Source organism: Somniosus microcephalus, chromosome 7, assembly GCF_052327205.1.
Source record: "Somniosus microcephalus isolate GS21.2 chromosome 7, FLI_Smic_1.0, whole genome shotgun sequence".
NCBI lineage: Eukaryota > Metazoa > Chordata > Chondrichthyes > Squaliformes > Somniosidae > Somniosus > Somniosus microcephalus.
Window position 1 is genome coordinate 27,981,079 of NC_140993.1, and position 19,272 is coordinate 28,000,350.

General features: G+C 46.1%; 2 protein-coding genes across 4 annotated transcripts in view; one reads left to right on the forward strand and one right to left on the reverse strand.

The window, feature by feature from the left end:
- The window catches only part of LOC147114575 (cathepsin Z-like), a 92,849-nt gene extending 81,000 nt beyond the window's left edge, over positions 1-11,849 (forward strand). The window contains exon 7 of the mRNA XM_085992346.1: positions 11,459-11,849. The gene's annotated coding sequence lies outside the window, so the exon portion shown is untranslated. The remainder of the gene's footprint in view (positions 1-11,458) is intronic.
- Positions 1-19,069, reverse strand: part of impa2 (inositol monophosphatase 2) — a 73,387-nt gene extending 54,318 nt beyond the window's left edge. Inside the window, exon 1 of one of the 3 annotated variants that reach the window (XM_085992344.1) lies at positions 18,828-19,064. In XM_085992344.1, coding sequence (XP_085848470.1) covers positions 18,828-18,914 — 87 coding nt within the window. In that variant the 5' untranslated portion in view covers positions 18,915-19,064. Of the gene's footprint in view, positions 1-18,827 lie in introns of all 3 variants that reach the window. The other 2 variants (XM_085992343.1, XM_085992342.1) reach the window with 2 other exon arrangements.
- Positions 19,070-19,272: the final 203 nt, after the last annotated feature.

A 19,272-nucleotide genomic window follows, 5' to 3' on the forward strand; every position in this document is an offset into this window, starting at 1 on the left:
GCGATTAAAATCGGGGATGCGTAAGGGGCAAGAATTGGAAGAGCGCAGCTATCTCAGAGGGTTGTAGGGCTGGAGGAGGCTACAGAGATAGGGAGGGGCGAGGCCATGCAGGGATTTGAAAACAAAGATGAGAATTTTAAAATCGAGGCCATTGCAGGTGATTCTTTGGCTACGGCTGGATAAATAAGAATGGAACCAGGCGAGTGCAGTCCCACCCAGCTGGATGGCGTGGTCCACCGTGTCAAAGGCTGCAGAGTGGTCGAGAAGGAATGGTTTACCATGGTCACAGTCACATAGGCTGTCATGCGTGACTTTGATAAGAGCCATTTCGGTACTGTGGCAGGTTGCGGATTCAAACGTGGAGTTGCGGGAAAGGTGGGCATGGATGCGGGAGGGGACGGCACGTTCAGGGACTTTGGAGAGGAAAGGGAAGTTGGAGATGGGGCGGTCTGCACTGGAGTGTCAGCCGAGAGTTTGTGCTCGAGTCCCTGGAGTGGGACTTGAACCCACAGCCTGCTGACTCAGAGGCGAGTGTGCTGCCCACTGAGCCACGGCTGACACCTGAGGGTCTCAGTCACTTCAACCATGAAAAGGTATTGCAGGTATGCAATCATTCACCAGTGTCCACTCTGCTCTATTAAAATATACTCTAAATAGGGATGCTTTGAAACAGCAGTTTTGGCCTTCATATTAAATTACTGGTAGCATTTGTCATGCAGGACACAAGAATGTCAGAACACCCCTTGTCAATGAACACTTGATGACATTTGAACGGATGCATTCATAACTGTGGCACAGTCATTGAAAGTTTAAGTGGCATTTCCTATGTCACTATATAAACATAGTGTCCAAATAATAACTCTTAAATGCTCTTCGAAAGAGCTGGCGCAGACTCGCTGGGCCGAATGGCCTTCTTCTGCGCCGTATTATTCTATAACACCTTTAAGCAAGCAGGTTAACACAAATGTCTGTCATTTCTATCAATTTTAAACAGTAAATCTAATCTCAGGGTTCAAATGCCTAACTTCATCCTCACCGGCCCAGTCAACATCAGGAAAACGTCAGGGAGTATTAGATATGACTAAAATGACTTGGAGATTGAAATCTCGCAGGAAATGCAAACAGAAAATGCTGGAAATGCACATCAGGCCAGTCACCACCTGAACAAGCCTCCTGATCTTTGGCCACGTGGTGCGGGGAGTGCGGGCAAGTCGATGGACCTTCTCGCGGGTCTTCTCCTAGGTCTGGTCAAGGTGGCCATCTATAGGTCCAAGATGGACCTGGTCCAGGAGTTGGGGGGGGGGGGCGGGAGACAGGCGGGGGGGTTGTCGCTCTGCTGCCTGCCTCTCTTCCGCAGTCTTATCTGCGCCCAGGTGGCGCTAGAGGGGTGGCATACGGTGTCCACCAGCCTTCCACGAGCGGTGGGCTCCGCAGGGCCCAGAGTATTTATAGTGGACACAGGTGGCAATATTATTATTTAGTTTTATAAGTTTCCTTTGTTCTTATGATTAACTTCTAATTAGTTGCGCCCCTTTAAAAAGGGGGGCACATTTACTTGTTTTTGGTTGATGTCACTGGGGCAACCCCGTGCATCCTTACAGGTTATTTAGAAAAGGCATCTGAATAAGAAAGAAAGGTTATAAGAACAGAAAATGCTGGGAACACTCAGCAGGTCAGGCAGCATCTGTAGAGAGAGAAACAGAGTTAACGGGCTGGGTTTTCATTCAGGAGTCGGGTAGGAGGCGGGACTACAACTTTCGGGGTTGTAGTCCCACCTCCATCGAGATGTGGCCAATCCACGCGATTTTAACTTGATTGTCCTTGTTGAGCCCGCTGGGCGGGCTCAGCAGGCCAATTAAGGGCCACCTGGCAACAGGTGACGTCACAGACTGAAATTTCATCTGTCAAGAGGTTTTGACAGATGAAATATCAGCATTTCACAGCTGTTTGAAGCTGTCAAACATTGACAGTCTTACTTCTAACCTGAGTCCTTCTCCACAGACTCAGTTAGAAATCTCTCCTGCACAGAAAGCTGAAGGCTGTCACTTTTTGACAGTTTGCAGCCATTCTGCTTTCTGTGCCGGTGAGATGAGGGACTCCCGAGAACTAAAGGAAGGAAGGCTGAAAAGGTGAGAAGAGGTAATTTAAACTTCTTTAAACATTTTAGACACACCAAACACACTTACCTTTGCACTCATGCACACATCACTCACCTGAACACTGACATCTCGACCCCTCCAAGTCCTTGAACCCGACGGCCCGCCTCGCAAACTTGGCGTGGTTTGGAGCCGTCGGGAATCCCACACTTCAGCATTAAAAATAGGGATTAGGCTAAAAACTGCCTATTAACTACCTGTTAACAGGCAGTTAATTGGCACTAATCCCTTCCCGCCTCGGGGAGGCGGGTCCCAGTGCGGGGCGGGTACCCGCCTCCTTAGAAACTGGCATGGAGGCGGGTTGGGTGCGGGATGGGGTCGGGACCCCTGATTTCGGGATTTTAAACCCCCGCACGCCTCCAATCCCGCCTCTACGGCCCAATGAAAATCCTGCCCAACGTATCAGGTCGAGGACTCTTCGTCAGAACTGGAAAAAGCTGGAGATGGAACAGGTTTTTAAGCAAGTGCAGGGGCAGGGAAAGGGGAGAGGGGAGGAAAGAACAAAAGGGAAGGTCTGTGATAGGCAGGAGAGAATAAATGACAAAAATTGACCCGATCAATCACAGACAATGTTCCCTCTAATTTTTTCTTGGGCGTGCGGCCCCTTTAACGGGCTGTGCAGGCCATTCAAAATTCCGTGCATGCGCGGTTTATCAATTTAAAAGCCGGTGAGCCGGCTGCGTGGGATCCCCAGACCGCCGCGCAGCTTAAAGAGGACATTGATCACAGACCTTCCCTTTTGTGCTTTCCTCTCCTCCCCGCCCCCCCCTTTCCCTGCTCCTGTACTTGCTTGAAACCCGTTACATCTCTTAACATTTTCTAGTTCTGATGAAAGTTCATCGATCTGAAGCGTTAACTCTGTTTCTCTCTCCACGGATGCTGCCCTGACCTGCTGAGCATTTCCAGCATTTTCTGTTTTTCATTTCAGATTTCCAGCATCCGCAGAATTTTGCTTTTGAAGAAAGGTTCTACACTCAAAACATTAACCTTTCTATCTGAAATGTTAACCTTTCTGGTTGCGTACAAAATGCCAGTCTATCTATCTCTTTCTGGTGCTGAATGACCGACTGCATTTTAATGTTTTTATTTCAGAGTTCCAGTGTCTGCAGTCTAAAATAATCAGAGCACTTTAAGGAAAAAGTTCCTTTAAGAGTCGGGTGGATCAAGGTTCCAATTTTTAAACCAAAAAGAACAAGTCTCACTCCAAGTGATTCAGAATGGACAGATCGACCCTCAGATTTTCAGACATTGTTATTCATGTGGAGGTTTGTGGCCTGTGATTGGCCATTTTACAAAATTTATCTTTTACCATTTTCTGATTTCCATATTGCAAAATGGACAGAGAGGCACTGGAGAAGGTGCAAAACAGATTTACACGTACGATACCAGAACTGAGAGGTTATAACAATCAGGAAAGACTGAACAGGCTGGGGCTCCTTACTCTAAAAGAGAGAAGGCTGAGGGGTGACCTGATAGAAGTCTTTAAAATTATGAAGGGGCTCGATAGGGTAGACATAGAGATGTTTCCAATTATGGGGGAATCCAAAAACTAGGGCCCATAAATACAACATAGTCACTAATAAATCCAATAGGGAATTCAGGAGAAACCAGCGAGTAGTTGGAATGTGGAACTTGCTGCTGCATGGAGTGGTTGAGGCGAATAACACAGATACATTTAAGGGGAAGCTAGATTAACATACGAGGGAGAGGAACAGAAGGTTATGCTGATAGGGTTAGATGAAGTAGGGGTGGGAGGAGGCTCGTGTCTTTGGTCTCCTTATCTAAAGGAAGGATATACTTGCCTTAGAGAGGGTGCAACGAAGGTTCACCAGATTGATTCCTGGGATGAGAGGGTTGTCCTATGAGGAGAGATTGAGCAGAATGGGCCTATACTCTGGAGTATAGAAGAATGAGGTGATCTCATTGAAACATGTACAATTCTTAGGGGGCTTGACAGGGTAGATGCTGAGAGGCTGTTTCCCCCTGGCTGGAGAGTCTAGAACTAGGGGGCATAGTCTCAGGATAAGGGGTCAGCCATTTAAGACTGAGATGAGGATAAATGTCTACACTCATAGGGTGGTGAATCTTTGGAATTCTTCACCCCAGAGGGCTGTGGATGCTCAGTCGTTGAGTGTATTCAAGACCGAGATCGATAGATTTTTAGACACTGTAGGGAATGTAGGGATATGGGGATAGGGCGGGAAAGTGGAGATGATGCTGAAGATCAGCCATGATCTCATTAAATGGCGGAGCAGGCTCGAGGGCCGAATAGCCTACTCCTGCTCCTATTTCTTATGTTCTTTACTGATTTGCACCCTGTCGCGTCCCACTGTGGTTGCACCTATGCTGCACAACAGTCAATTCTATGGTTTCAAGCAGGTCTTCAATTGAAGAAATACAAAAACTAATAATGCAATTACTTTTTAAATCTCAATGGCAGGGGGGGTGGGGGTTCAGATTACTTCCTCAGGGCACTTCCTCAGTATAACAACAACTTACATAAAACGTCCCAAGGTGCTTCACAATAGTGGTATCAAACAAAATTTGACACAGAGCCACATAAGGAGATATTAGGGCAAATGGCCAAAAGCTTGGTCAAAGGGGTAGGTTTTAAGAAGCGCCTTAATGGAGGAAAGAGAGGTAGAGAGGCGGAGAGGTTTAGGGAGGGAATTCCAGAGCTTAGGGCCTTGACAGCTGAAAGAACGGCGGCCAATTGTGGAGCGATTAAAATCGGGGATGCGTAAGGGGCAAGAATTGAAAGAGCGCAGCTATCTCAGAGGGTTGTAGGGCTGGAGGAGGCTACAGAGATAGGGAGGGGCGAGGCCATGCAGGGATTTGAAAACAAAGATGAGAATTTTAAAATCGAGGCCATTGCAGGTGATTCTTTGGCTACGGCTGGATAAATAAGAATGGAACCAGGCGAGTGCAGTCCCACCCAGCTGGATGGCGTGGTCCACCGTGTCAAAGGCTGCAGAGTGGTCGAGAAGGAATGGTTTACCATGGTCACAGTCACATAGGCTGTCATGCGTGACTTTGATAAGAGCCATTTCGGTACTGTGGCAGGTTGCGGATTCAAACGTGGAGTTGCGGGAAAGGTGGGCATGGATGCGGGAGGGGACGGCACGTTCAAGGACTTTGGAGAGGAAAGGGAAGTTGGAGATGGGGCGGTCTGCACTGGAGTGTCAGCCTAGAGTTTGTGCTCGAGTCCCTGGAGTGGGACTTGAACCCACAGCCTGCTGACTCAGAGGCGAGTGTGCTGCCCACTGAGCCACGGCTGACACCTGAGGGTCTCAGTCACTTCAACCATGAAAAGGTATTGCAGGTATGCAATCATTCACCAGTGTCCACTCTGCTCTATTAAAATATACTCTAAATAGGGATGCTTTGAAACAGCAGTTTTGGCCTTCATATTAAATTACTGGTAGCATTTGTCATGCAGGACACAAGAATGTCAGAACACCCCTTGTCAATGAACACTTGATGACATTTGAACGGATGCATTCATAACTGTGGCACAGTCATTGAAAGTTTAAGTGGCATTTCCTATGTCACTATATAAACATAGTGTCCAAATAATAACTCTTAAATGCTCTTCGAAAGAGCTGGCGCAGACTCGCTGGGCCGAATGGCCTTCTTCTGCGCTGTATTATTCTGTAACACCTTTAAGCAAGCAGGTTAACACAAATGTCTGTCATTTCTATCAATTTTAAACAGTAAATCTAATCTCAGGGTTCAAATGCCTAACTTCATCCTCACCGGCCCAGTCAACATCAGGAAAACGTCAGGGAGTATTAGATATGACTAAAATGACTTGGAGATTGAAATCTCGCAGGAAATGCAAACAGAAAATGCTGGAAATGCACATCAGGCCAGTCACCACCTGAACAAGCCTCCTGATCTTTGGCCACGTGGTGCGGGGAGTGCGGGCAAGTCGGTGGACCTTCTCGCGGGTCTTCTCCTAGGTCTGGTCAAGGTGGCCATCTATAGGTCCAAGATGGACCTGGTCCAGGAGTGGGGGGGGGGGGGGTGGGTGGGGGGGGGCGGGAGACAGGCGGGGGGGTTGTCGCTCTGCTGCCTGCCTCTCTTCCGCGGTCTTATCTGCGCCCAGGTGGCGCTAGAGGGGTGGCATACGGTGTCCACCAGCCTTCCACGAGCGGTGGGCTCCGCAGGGCCCAGAGTATTTATAGTGGACACAGGTGGCAATATTATTATTTAGTTTTATAAGTTTCCTTTGTTCTTATGATTAACTTCTAATTAGTTGCGCCCCTTTAAAAAGGGGGGCACATTTACTTGTTTTTGGTTGATGTCACTGGGGCAACCCCGTGCATCCTTACAGGTTATTTAGAAAAGGCATCCGAATAAGAAAGAAAGGTTATAAGAACAGAAAATGCTGGGAACACTCAGCAGGTCAGGCAGCATCTGTAGAGAGAGAAACAGAGTTAACGGGCTGGGTTTTCATTCAGGAGTCGGGTAGGAGGCGGGACTACAACTTTCGGGGTTGTAGTCCCACCTCCATCGAGATGTGGCCAATCCACGCGATTTTAACTTGATTGTCCTTGTTGAGCCCGCTGGGCGGGCTCAGCAGGCCAATTAAGGGCCACCTGGCAACAGGTGACGTCACAGACTGAAATTTCATCTGTCAAGAGGTTTTGACAGATGAAATATCAGCATTTCACAGCTGTTTGAAGCTGTCAAACATTGACAGTCTTACTTCTAACCTGAGTCCTTCTCCACAGACTCAGTTAGAAATCTCTCCTGCACAGAAAGCTGAAGGCTGTCACTTTTTGACAGTTTGCAGCCATTCTGCTTTCTGTGCCGGTGAGATGAGGGACTCCCGAGAACTAAAGGAAGGAAGGCTGAAAAGGTGAGAAGAGGTAATTTAAACTTCTTTAAACATTTTAGACACACCAAACACACTTACCTTTGCACTCATGCACACATCACTCACCTGAACACTGACATCTCGACCCCTCCAAGTCCTTGAACCCGACGGCCCGCCTCGCAAACTTGGCGTGGTTTGGAGCCGTCGGGAATCCCACACTTCAGCATTAAAAATAGGGATTAGGCTAAAAACTGCCTATTAACTACCTGTTAACAGGCAGTTAATTGGCACTAATCCCTTCCCGCCTCGGGTAGGCGGGTCCCAGTGCGGGGCGGGTACCCGCCTCCTTTGAAACTGGCATGGAGGCGGGTTGGGTGCGGGATGGGGTCGGGACCCCTGATTTCGGGATTTTAAACCCCCGCACGCCTCCAATCCCGCCTCCACGGCCCAATGAAAATCCTGCCCAACGTATCAGGTCGAGGACTCTTCGTCAGAACTGGAAAAAGCTGGAGATGGAACAGGTTTTTAAGCAAGTGCAGGGGCAGGGAAAGGGGGGAGGGGAGGAAAGAACAAAAGGGAAGGTCTGTGATAGGCAGGAGAGAATAAATGACAAAAATTGACCCGATCAATCATAGACAATGTTCCCTCTAATTTTTTCTTGGGCGTGCGGCCCCTTTAACGGGCTGTGCAGGCCATTCAAAATTCCGTGCATGCGCGGTTTATCAATTTAAAAGCCGGTGAGCCAGCTGCACGGGATCCCCAGACCGCCGCGCAGCTTAAAGAGAACATTGATCACAGACCTTCCCTTTTGTGCTTTCCTCTCCTCCCCGCCCCCCCCTTTCCCTGCTCCTGTACTTGCTTGAAACCCGTTACATCTCTTAACATTTTCTAGTTCTGATGAAAGTTCATCGATCTGAAGCGTTAACTCTGTTTCTCTCTCCACGGATGCTGCCCTGACCTGCTGAGCATTTCCAGCATTTTCTGTTTTTTATTTCAGATTTCCAGCATCCGCAGAATTTTGCTTTTGAAGAAAGGTTAATGTTTTGAGTGTAGAACCTTTCTATCTGAAATGTTAACCTTTCTGGTTGCGTACAAAATGCCAGTCTATCTATCTCTTTCTGGTGCTGAATGACCGACTGCATTTTAATGTTTTTATTTCAGAGTTCCAGTGTCTGCAGTCTAAAATAATCAGAGCACTTTAAGGAAAAAGTTCCTTTAAGAGTCGGGTGGATCAAGGTTCCAATTTTTAAACCAAAAAGAACAAGTCTCACTCCAAGTGATTCAGAATGGACAGATCGACCCTCAGCTTTTCAGACATTGTTATTCATGTGGAGGTTTGTGGCCTGTGATTGGCCATTTTACAAAATTTATCTTTTACCATTTTCTGATTTCCATATTGCAAAATGGACAGAGAGGCACTGGAGAAGGTGCAAAACAGATTTACACGTACGATACCAGAACTGAGAGGTTATAACAATCAGGAAAGACTGAACAGGCTGGGGCTCCTTACTCTAAAAGAGAGAAGGCTGAGGGGTGACCTGATAGAAGTCTTTAAAATTATGAAGGGGCTCGATAGGGTAGACGTAGAGATGTTTCCAATTATGGGGGAATCCAAAAACTAGGGCCCATAAATACAACATAGTCACTAATAAATCCAATAGGGAATTCAGGAGAAACCAGCGAGTAGTTGGAATGTGGAACTTGCTGCTGCATGGAGTGGTTGAGGCGAATAACACAGATACATTTAAGGGGAAGCTAGATTAACATACGAGGGAGAGGAACAGAAGGTTATGCTGATAGGGTTAGATGAAGTAGGGGTGGGAGGAGGCTCGTGTGGAGCACAAACACCGTCACGGACCAGTTGGGCCGAATGGCCTGTTTCAGTGCTGTACATTCTATGTCATTTCTCTCCTGCAGCATGCTGCCAGTTCCCAGCAGCCCATTAGAAGGCCAATCGGATAGGGAGGCTTGTGGTTTGTATTGTCCAATGGCACCTCTTGGGACCCAGTAAAGGTTGGATCCTGGACACTAATGAAGATGCAAAGTCCACTGTCTTTATACTGACAATGTACCGTTAGTAGGAATGCCATGGGCTGGATTTTACCATCCTTGAGGAGGCAGGTTTGGAGGTGGGACTGCTGGTAAAATGGGAAAAATTGGGAGCGGGTCCCAACCCGCCTCCAAACCATTTTCCCGGGAGGCGGGTTCCCGACTCGTGCAGGGACCCATCTCCTAGTGGTGGGAAGGGGATTAGAGCCAATTAACTGCCTGTTAACAGGTAGTTAACAGGCAGTTAAGAAGATTTTCCCCATTTTCCGCCTGCTGATGCGAGCTTCCTGACATCGGGAAACCCCGCTAGGGTCAGTGAGGCGAGCTGTGGGTCTGCTGCAGTGTTAAGTGTGCAAATGGCAGCTGCAGAGGTAGTGTGATGGGTGCAATGGTGCACAGGTAAGTATGACAGGTGAGGGAATGTAGTGAGAAATATTTTTATTCTGTTTATCTGTATCTGCAGGTGACAAGATTTGATGTTTCTTTGAAGCCTCATCTGATCGAGAGAATTTATAGAGGGCTTCTGCAATCTCACATGCAGCTGCCATCTGTTCTCTCCTAAGGAGAGAGTCATTGGTGAGCCTGGGTGCAAGGGCTCACCTTTGGACAGTGATTGTCAGTGTTTGACAGCACCTCAATGCTGTCAAACACTGACAATTCATCTGTCAAAAAATTATGGTGCCTGTTGCTTCAACAAAACCGGCAGATGAAGCGCCATGCACTGACGTCATCTGATACCGGCTTTCCCTTAATTGGCCGGCAAGCCCGCAGGGTGGGCTTAACAAGACCAATCAGGGGAAAATAGTGTCAGGTCGTCAGACGTTGCTGGGGGTGGGACTAGAACCCGGAAACCAGCAGTCCCGCCCCCAACGCACCTCCTCAGGTAAGATCGCGGCCTATGTGCCTGTTGCCATTGCAAATTATCATGTGAAAAAAAAAATCAGCGCCACATGAATCTCTAGATTGGACGATAGTGGAATTCATTTAGAAGTATATATTATTTTCCACACAATTTCAGCCTTCCAATTAAACAATCTTACATAGAATTTACAACACAGAAACAGGCCACTCACCCAACTGGTCCATGCTGGTGTTTATAGAAACATAGAAGATAGGAGCAGGAGTAGGCCATTCGGCCCTTCGAGCCTGTTCCCCCATTCAATGAGATCATGGCTGATCATCCAAATTCAGTACCCTGTCCCTGCTTTCTCCCCATATCCCTTGATCTACACGAGCCTCCTGCCATCCCTCTTCATCTAACCCTATCAGCATATCCCACCCCGCTTCTTGTAAGGACTCTATTCCATTCTCCCAGTTTCTCCGTCTTCGCCGCGTCTGTTCCGACGATGCCACCTTCCATACCAGTGCTTCCGACGTGTCTTCCTTTTTCCTCAACCGAGGATTCCCCTCTACTGTGGTTGACAAAGCCCTTGACCGTGTCCGTTCCATTTCCCACACTTCTGCTCTCACCCCTTCCCCTCCCTCCCAGAACCACGATAGGGTTCCCCTTGTCCTCACCTTTCACCCCACCAGCCTCCACATTCAACGTATCATCCTCCGCCATTTCCGCCACCTCCAACATGATCCCACCAAACACATCTTCCGCTCACCTCCATTTCAGCATTCCAAAGTGACACCCTGGTCCACTCCTCAATCACCCCTAACAGCCTTCTCCTTCGCCTGGCACCTTCCCGTGCAAGCGCAGGAGATGCAACACATGCCCTTTTACCTCCTCCCTTCCCACTGTCCAGGGCCCCAAACACCCCTTCCAGGTGAAACAGCGATTTACTTGTACTTCTTGCAATTTAGTATACTGTATTCGCTGCTCACGATGTGGTCTCCTCTACATTGGGGAGACCAAACGCAGATTGGACGACCGCTTTGCGGAACACCTCCATTCAGTCCGTAAGGGGGACCCCGAGCTTCCGGTCGCCTGTCACTTTAATTCACCACTTCACTCCCGCTCTGATCTCTCTGTCCTCGGCCTATTACATTGTTCCAATGAAGCTCAACGTAAGCTCAAGGAACAGCACCTCATCTTTTGATTATGCACTTGAAGTAGCCAAATTACTATTATACCTTAGTTTTTATGTTAGAATATGTATAATTTAGTTTTTATGTTAGAATATGCATAATGTAGCACCAATGTACAAGGTGGAGATAATGGGTTAATCCCTACCCTGAGTTAAACGATAGAGGTCTGTATATTGCATTTACCCAGCTAAGTTTTAAAACATGATTAAGTGACTTAAAATGCTGAGAGATTAAACTGCAGAACAACTCATGGGAAGATTGGGGAGGATGTCTGTTCGGCCAAGCGAGGCAACACATATGCGAGATAACGCACCTAAGAATTCGTTTGTTGTAAATCACAACAGGGTTCCATTCTTCAAAGTATGGTGGGACTAATCAGAATGTGCTTACTTTGCAGAGGTAACCCGAGACGAGGCCAAAAGTCTGTGCTTTGCACGCCTTAACGAGGACTGTTATCTTAAGAAAACATGCAACAAGCAAAACCACCTGGCTACAGGCAAATGGATGGTTGTAAAGCAATTAAGATGAGGCCCACAGTCACAGGAGGTGACGGGACCAACTGATAACTGAAATGTGGGATTTGTGGGCGGCAAGATGAAATGTCACGGTTTATAATTGCCATTTAGCTATAACTCTGTATATGCTGATAAGCTTTACCCCCGCTCCTAGGGCAGGGGTTTGATTTTTGTATAACTGTGATTGTTGCTAGGGAATCGGTGGAGTCGGATCTGAGAGGGGTCTCAGAAGGTTCTCCCCAGGCCTGTGAATAAAGACCGTTTTGAACCATCCTTCACTCGAAGTCTGTCATCTGTACCAAAGCTAAGCGTCGACTTTGTATATCATTTAGTCCGCTCTGAGGGGGAAAGGGTTAAGTGTCAACCTGTCACAACACCAGGTTCACTTTTCAGGATACAACAGCACTTTACCGTCTGCCGGACTCAACATCGAGTTCAACAATTTCAGATAATTATCCCTGCCCTCATTTTTCATGCAGTATGATTTTTGCCATTCCCATTTGCAACATTTTATCTTTCCTGCCTCTTACAAAAGTACAGGATGTTCTTTCAATTCCTTCCTCCCCATCTAAACCGCCCCCCCCGCCGTATCTGTTACATCTCCAGCTTTTTCCAGTTCTGATGAAGGGTCCCAGACCGGAAACGTTGACCCTGTTTCTCTCTCCACGGATGCTGCCTGGCCTGCTGAGTATTTCCAGCATTTTCTGTTGTTATTTCAGCATATCCCACTATTCCCTTCTCCCTCATATGCTTATCTAGCTTCCTCTTAAATACATCTATACTATTTGCCTCAAACGCTCCCTGTGGTAGCGAGTGTCACATTCTAACCACTCTCTGGGTAAAACAAGTTCCTCCTGCATTCCCTACTGGATTTATTGATGACTATCTTATATTTATGGCCCCTAGTTTCCATAAGTGGAAATATTTTCTCTACGTCTACCCAATCAAACCCTTTCATAATGAGACTCCATGGATGAATAAAGCCATAAGGGAACAATTGACAGTAAGGAAAGAAGCATACATTAAGTACATAGCCAGCAGGGGAGTGCATGATAAGAGAGAATATGAAAAGATTAGGAGAGAAGTCAAAAAAACAATTAGGGAGGCAAAGAGCAACTATGAAATTAAATTATCAAGGAACATAAAACAAAATAGTAAAATATTTTATTGGCACATCAATAAAAAAAGGAAGGTTGGTATGGGAATAGGGCCATTAAAGGATAGTCAGGATAATACCACAGGTAACGATAGATGGCAGAAATATTAAATAATTATTTTGCTTCAGTATTTACCAGGGAGATAGAACAGGTGGACATGACATGGGATGATGAGATGAGTAATGAGATAAGTGCATTTAAAATAAAAAAGATATACTAAATAAACTAATCAAACTCAAAGAGGATAAAACCCCTGGTCCGGATGGATTGCATCCAGGCATTTAAAAAAATCTAGGGAAGAGACAGCAGAGGCATTACCACACATATTTAATAATTCGTTAGAAAAAGGTGTAGTGCCAGAGGATTGGCATTTAGCTAACGTAATACCGATATTTAAGAAGGGGGATAGAACATGTCCAGGGAATTATAGACCAGTCAGCTTAACATCGGTGGTAGGAAAAATGATGGAATCCCTACTAAAGGAGAAAATAGAAGAACATCTAGGAACCAAAAACATAGTAATGAATAGTCAGCATGGATTTCAAAAGGGAAAGTCTTGCTTGACCAACCTCATTGAATTTTTCAAAGAGGTAACAGAGAGTGGACAATGGTAATGTAGTAGATGTAATTTAACTAGATTTTCAAAAGGCCTTCGATAAGGTGCCCCATAATAGACTGATGAACAAGGTCAGAGAATGCGGAGTCAGGGGACAAGTAACAGACTGGATTGCTAGCTGGCTTCAGGACAGAATGCAGAGAGTAGGAGTAAAGGGTAGCTATTCACAGTGGCAGAAGGTGGGTAGTGATGTTCCACAAGGATCAGTGCTGGGACCACTGCTGTTAACAATTTACATTAACGATTTAGACTTTGGAATCAAAAACACAATCTCTAAATTTGCAGATGACACCAAATTGGCAGGGATAGTCAATACTGAGGAGGACTGCAACAAGTTACAGGAGGACATTAATAAACTTGCAGAATGGGCATAAAATTGGCAAATGAAGTTCAACACTGATGAATGTGAGGTATTACATTTTGGTAGGAAGAATAGGGAGTCTAGGTGGGGTAGAGGAACAAAGGGATCTCGGAGTACAAATACACAAATCACTAAAAGTTGCGACACAGGTTAGCAAGACCATAAAAAAGCAAACCAAGCACTAGGGTTTATTTCTAGAGGGATAGAATTGAAAAGTAGGGAAGTTATACTAAACCTGTATCGAATCTTGGTTAGACCACACTTAGAGTACTGTGTACAGTTCTGGTTGCCATATTATAAAAAGGATATAGAGGCACTGGAGAGGGTGCAGAGAAGATTTACAAGGATGATACCAGAAATGCGAGGGTATACATATCAGGAAAGGATGAACAAGCTGGGTCTCTTTTCTCTTGAAAAAAGGCTGAGGGGTGACCTAATAGAGGTCTTTAAAATTATGAAAGGTTTTGATAGAGTGGATACAGTGAGAGTGTTTCCACTTGTGGGGAAGAGCATAACTAGAGGCCATCAATATAAGATAGTCACCAAGCAATCCAATAGGGAATTCAGAAGAAACTTCTTTACCCAGAGAGTGGTGAGAATGTGGAACTCGCTACCACAGGGGGTGGTTGAAGCGAATAGTATAGATGCATTTAAGGGGAGGCTGGACAAGCATATGAGGGAGAAGGGAATAGAGGGTTATGCTGATAGATTTAGATGAGGAAAGACGGGAGGAGGCTCGAGTGGAGCATAAACGCTGGCATGGACTGGTTCGGCCGAATGGCCTGTTTCTGTGCCGTATATAGATACATAGAAGATAGGAGCAGGAGTAGGCCATTTGGCCCTTCGAGCCTGCTCTGCCATTCAATGAGATCATGGCTGATCATCCAAATTCAGTACCCAGTCCCTGCATTCTCCCCATATCCCTTGATCCCTTTAGCCTTAAGAAATATATCCAACTCTTTCTTGAATATACTTAATGAACTGGCCTCCACCGCCCTCTGTGGCAGAGAATTCCACAGGTTCACCACTCTCTGGGTGAAGAAATTCCTCCTCATTTCAGTCCTAAATGGCTTACCCCTTATCCTTAGACTATGACCCCTGGTTCTGGGCTCCCCGGCCATCAGAAACATCCTTCCTACATCTAGTCTGTCCAGGCCTGACAGAATTTTATAGGTTTCGATGAGATCCCCTCTCAATCTTCTAAACTCCAGTGAGTATAAGCCCAATCGACACAATCTCTCTTCATACGTCATTCCTGCCATCCCAGGTATCAGCCTGGTGAATCTTCGCTGCACTCCTTCCATGGCAAGAACGTCCTTCCTCAGGCAAGGTGACCAAAACTGCACACAATACTCAAGGTGAGGTCTCACCAAGGCCCTGTACAACTGCAGCAAGACATCCTTGTTCTTGTACTCGAACCCTCTTGCTACGAAGGCCAACATACCATTTGCCTTCTTAACCGCCTGCTGCACCTGCATGCTTACCTTCAGCGACTGGTGTACAAGAACACCCAGGTCTCGTTGCACTTCCCCTTCTCCCAATCTATTACCATTCAAATAATAATCTGCTTTCCTATTTTTGCCACCAAAGTGGATAACCTCACATTTATCCACATTATAGTGCATTTGCCATGTTTCTGCCCAATCACCCAACCTGTCCAAATCGTACTGGAGTTTCACGACATCCTCCTCACAGCATACCCTCCCCCCCAGCTTTGTGTCGTCTGCAAATTTGGAGATATTACATCCAATTCCCTCGTCCAGATCATTAATATATATTGTGAACAGCTGGGGTCCTAGGACCGATCCTTGCGGTACCCCACTAGTCACTGCCTGCCACTCGGAAAACGACCCGTTTATTCCAACTCTTTGCTTTCTGTCTGCCAACCAGTTCTCTATCCAAGTCAATACCTTGCCCCCAATCCCATGTGGCTTAATTTTGCACGATAATCTCTTATGCGGGACCTTATCGAAAGCCTTCTGAAAGTCCAAATACACCACATCCACTGGTACTCCCTTATCTATTTTACCAGTTACATCCTCAAAAAATTGCAGTAGATTAGTCAAGCATGATTTACCTTTTGTAAATCCATGTTGACTTTGTCCGATCCAGTCACTGCTTTCCAAGTGCTCTGCTATTACATCTTTTATAATGGACTCTAGCATTTTCCCCACTACCGATGTCAAGCTTACCGGTCTATAATTCCCCGCATTTTCTCTACCACCTTTTTTGAATAGTGGGGTAACATTAGCTACCTGCCAATCCATGGGTACCGTTCCAGAGTCTATCGAGTTCTGGAAGATGACCAGCAATGCATCTACTATTTCTAGGGCCACTTCCTTAAGTACCCTGGGATGTAGATTATCAGGCCCTGGGGATTTATCGGCCTTCAGTCCCATCAATTTTCCTAACACCATTTCCCTACAAATACTGATTTCTTTCAGTTCCACCCTTTCATCAGACCCTATGTTCCCCGGCATCTCTGGGAGGTTATTTGTGTCCTCCTTTGTGAAGACCGAACCAAAATATGTATTTAGTTGGTCTGCCATTTCTTTGTTCCCCATTATAAATTCCCCCGATTCTGACTGCAAGGGACCTACGCTTGACTTCACCAATCTTTTTCTCTTCACATATCTATAAAAGCTTTTAGTCAGTTTTTATGTTCTCTGCAAGCTTACTCTCATATTCTATTTTCCCTTTCTTAATTAATCCCTTTGTCCTCCTTTGTTGAATCCTAAACTGCTCCCAATCCTCAGGATTATTGCTTTTTCTGGCCAATTTATATGCCCTCTCCTTGGACCTTATGCTATCCCTAATTTCCCTTGTTAGCCACGGTTGGGTCACCTTTTTTGTTTTATTTTTATGCCAAACTGGGATGAACAAATTCTGTAGTTCATCCATTCGGTCTTTGAATGTTTGCCATTGCCTATCCACCGTCAACCCTTTGAGTGCCATTCCCCAATCAATCCTACCCAACTCGCTCCTCAGACCATCATAGTTTCCTTTATTTAAATTGAGGACCCTAGTCTCCGAGTCAACTACTTCATTCTCAATCTTAATGAAGAATTCGATCATATTATGATCGCTCCGACCCAAGGGGCCTCTTACAACAAGATTGCTAATTAATCCTTTCTCGTTACATAATACCCAGTCTAAGATGGCCTGATCTCTGGTTGGTTCCTCGACATATTGGTCCAGGAAACCATCCCGTAAACACTCCAGGAATTCCTCCTCCACGGTATTGTTACTCATTTGGTTGGCCCAATCTATAAGTAGATTAAAGTCACCCATGATGACTGCTGTGCCCTTATTGCACGCTTCTTTAATTTCTCTTTTAATGCCATCCCCAACCTCCGCCTTACTGCTTGGAGGTCTATAAACCACTCCCACTAACGTTTTTTTCCCCTTAGTATTTCTCAATTCTACCCATACAGATTCCACCTCATCAGAGCTAATATCCTTCATTACAATTGTGTTAATCCCTTCTTTAACCAGTAATGCTACCCCACCTCCCTTTCCTTTTTGCCTATCTTTCCTGAATATCGAATACCCCTGGATGTTGAGTTCCCAGTCCTGGCCTTCCTTGAGCCACGTTTCCGTAATCCCAACCAAATCGTATTTGTTTACTTCTATTTGCGCAGCCAATTCATCCACCTTATTACAAATGCTCCTCGCATTAAGACACAAAGCCTTCAGGCTTGTTTTTTTAACGCTCTTAGACCTATTAGAATTATTATTTACTGTGGCCATGTTTGATTTAAACCGTTGATTTCTCTGACTGCCACTTCTGTTTTTCTCCTTCCTATCTTTTGCTTTTATCCTTGTTTCCCTTTCCTCTGTCTCCCTGCTCAGGTTCCCAACCCCCTGCCATTTTAGTTTAAACCCTCCCCCACAGCACGAGCAAACACTCCCCCTAGGACATTGGTTCCAGCCCTGCCCAGGTGCAAACCGTCCGGTTTGAACTGGTCCCACCTCCCCCAGAACCAGTTCCAATGTCCCAGGAACTTGAATCCCTCCCCCGGCACCATTCCTCTAGCCACGTATTCATCTGAAGTATCCTTCTATTTCTACTCTGACTAGCACGTGGCACTGGTAGCAATCCTGAGATTACTACCTTTGAGGTCCTGTTTTTTAATTTATCTCCCAACTCCCTATACTCCATGAAATAATCTTAAAGGCCTCTATCAGGTCACCCCTCAGTCTTCTCTCTTCTAGAGAAAAGAGCCCCAGTCTGGTTCAATCTTTCCCGATAGTTATAACCTCTCAGTTCTGATATCATCCTTGTAAATCTTTTTATTGCTCTTTCTCCAGTGCCTCTCTATCTATTTTATAATACGGAGACCAGAACTACACAGTGCTTCTTTCTGACTTCAATTAGGAACATTTATCGCAACCGTCACTTTAATTTTATCGGGGCATAACATCTATTACACAACCTATACAAGGCTGGAGTTTAATCTCAAGGTCTCGGTGACATTCATGAAACGCTCGAGCTTTGACGTTGATTCATGAGGTCATCTGAACGAGGAAACAAGCTTGTCGCACCCAGTTTTTTTTTTAAGCAGGTAGCTCTACCTCCTTCCTGTTTTAAGTGTTTGAATTTGCAGAAATGCAGACAGGAGGCCAGTTGCAGATCTTACAACATTTAAGATTTGCAGAAGCATCCATGTACACAGACACCCCCCCATGACTGAATTGGAAATGTCCAATGGGATACAGTGCAATTCCTGCAACAAACTCCTCACCCCCTTCTTGACCTGCAGTTGCTTACAACAAGCCATGTTTTTAGTGTTTAAAATCGAGGTTTTTTTTTAATTTAAGCAACCAACCGATTAGAAAATTGGCCAGCAGCCAAAACTGGGGTTTCATTTCATTTTTGGACCTTTAAAGTAATTAGACAGAACCCCCACCCCACCCTTCTAAAAAAAATTGCAGAAGGACCCAAAGTGCAACAGGACACAAAGTGCTCAGTAAAAAAAATAAATGAAAATAAGCCAAGGCGACATGTCCTGCCCTGCTGATCGGCCTGGTACTCGGCTCCGGCTCCGCCCCGCACAGGCTCGGCTGCCTTTCTGTTGCCATTTGGATACTTTCTCCCCTCTGCTCTGGGAACTCACCTGTCCGGCCTCCAGCGCTACCTGCACCGCCGCTTGCAAGCACTGTTCCAGCGGCTGCTGGCAGCTCCTCGCCTCCGACCCTGCCATCGCCCTTCTCCCTGGCGGCGGATCCGCTTCTTTGCTCTAATTTGCTGAAGGTGGTTGGGTGGCTGCCCCTCTCTCTCTCTCTCTCTCTCTCTCACACACACAGTCTCTCTGCTGCTCTCTAGTGTGTATCCCAGCAATCAGCCCTGCACCCTCATTGTTCAAGCAGAACATTTCAGCTTCAGTCCTCCACAACATCTGCTGTGTTTGCCCCTCCTTCCCAAATGTTCCCAATCCCCCCCCCCCATGGCATCTGCCAACCTCTCACCGCATTTCCTGATTCGGTTCATTACTGAAGGCAATCATAGAATGGTTAGATAGACTTACATTTCTATAGCGCCTTTCACGACCACCGGACGTC